This window comes from Poecilia reticulata, chromosome 7 (genome assembly GCF_904066995.2).
Source record: "Poecilia reticulata chromosome 7, P_reticulata-male-v2, whole genome shotgun sequence".
Taxonomy (NCBI): domain Eukaryota; kingdom Metazoa; phylum Chordata; class Actinopteri; order Cyprinodontiformes; family Poeciliidae; genus Poecilia; species Poecilia reticulata.
In genome coordinates this window covers 32,814,203-32,815,838 of record NC_088836.1, presented here as the reverse complement: position 1 = coordinate 32,815,838, position 1,636 = coordinate 32,814,203, and the positions used below count along the sequence as shown (strand labels likewise).

At 48.8% G+C, this 1,636-nt stretch overlaps 1 protein-coding gene across 1 annotated transcript in view; it reads right to left on the bottom strand.

Annotated features, from left to right (window-relative positions):
• Nucleotides 1-820: 820 nt before the first annotated feature.
• mrgbp (MRG/MORF4L binding protein) overlaps nucleotides 821-1,636 on the bottom strand; it is a 7,591-nt gene continuing 6,775 nt past the window's right edge. The window contains exon 5 of the mRNA XM_081609542.1: nucleotides 821-1,462. Within this exon, the coding sequence (XP_081465668.1) occupies nucleotides 1,248-1,462 (215 nt within the window). The 3' untranslated portion in view covers nucleotides 821-1,247. The remainder of the gene's footprint in view (nucleotides 1,463-1,636) is intronic.

Genomic DNA, 1,636 nt, shown 5'->3' with positions numbered 1-1,636 from the left:
TCTGAAAAATAACTTACCAGATAACAAAGGCAGCCATTTCAAACATGGCGTTCCTGCGGCCTGCTGCCCTCTAGCTGAGCGGGTCGGCGCCAAATTACTAAGCCGCATCAACATGGAGGATATTATGAGGTAGATCAGCAAAAGTTTCCATCATTTAGGCGTCGATGATTCTTCTGTGATCTTCGATCAGAAGATAGTTTTTTTGGTTTCATGTCTCCGTGCCGTCAGGTGTAAGACGGATCTTAATTAAAACGTAGAAACTGGTCATGTTTGTATTCAGCACGGCGCCTCACGCTCACGAAGAAACAAACATGGCGCCGATGCAAATTATGAACTCGAAAAAAACGATAGAAATTCTCTACTTTTTATCCTCTGATCAGGATGTTGGGTTAGACCAGAGGGCCGGACTCCAGGCCTGGAGGCTGGACTCCAGGCCTGGAGGCTGGACTCCTGCAGCTGTTAGGTGTGTCTCCACTTCAACACACCTGAGTCAATCATGACGTCGTTAGCAGGACAGGAGAACCTGGAGGAGATTCAGTGTGTTGGACCAGGGAGACGTTAAGAGCTGCAGGACTCTGGACCTCCAGGACCGGACCAGGACTGCCCAGCCCTGGTGTACAGTATACTAATAATGCTAATTTTGTATGTATTTTAAACAGCCCCTGACCTTCTGTGTGACCTGCATATGTTGTTGCTGCGGTTACACCTGAGTTACCTGCTGTGGGACATTAAAGACGGTTTCTGTTCTGTTTTCCTGCTGCAGGAAACATCTGGCATCTAAAGAACATTTTTGAATTGAAAAGAAAAAGTGCAACAAAAGTCAGGAGTTCATCTTTAATGTCACCAACAGTCTTGTTATGAATAAATATGTTAATAAAAATAAAAACCAAGGAGAACATTTTTAAATATCCCGATTCGTATGAAGCTGAACATAAACAAGCTAAAAACAGGAAAGAATCATAAATGTGTTTCTCTGCTCGTTTGGAGCAGATTCCAGGAGGAACATTCCCAGAGGTCCGACCCGGCTGCGATCCCTGGAGCGACTGAGTTCTCCAGAACCGGGTCGACCCGAGTCCGGAGCAGAACTGCAGCGGCTCATCCAGCAGAGCCGCGTTCGGTCCAGAGTTCTGCTCGGCTCCATGGGAAACATGAAAACAAAAACCTACAGGAAATAAACTGGGGGTCCAAACGTGTCACTTCCTGCCGACAGGAGAGTCGGCGTAAGGCAGCCAATCAGAGTCCAGCTCTCAGGTGCGCCTCCTCTTGGCGCCTCCCGGACTCGCCGGGTTGGAAGACGACAGCAGTTTCTCTGTGGCTCGGCTCCTCTTCCTCTTCTCCGCCTCCTTCGCTCCTCCTCCTCCTCCTGCTGCTCCTTCACCTCCGCCCTTCTCCTTGTCACGCTCCTTCTCTTTTTCCCGACTGCCGCTCGTTCGCTCCGACATCTTCACAGACGAGTTACTTCCTGTGGGAGAAACGTGAAAACCGAGTTAGCATAGGAAGACGTCCACATGTCCTGTCCCACTTCCTGTCCCTCACTACTGATGCACCTGCTCTGACGGAACGATCCGGTTAAGGATCATCACTAAAACGTTCCTGATTCAGAGAAAACAATTCATCAGGAAAACGAACCAAAAGT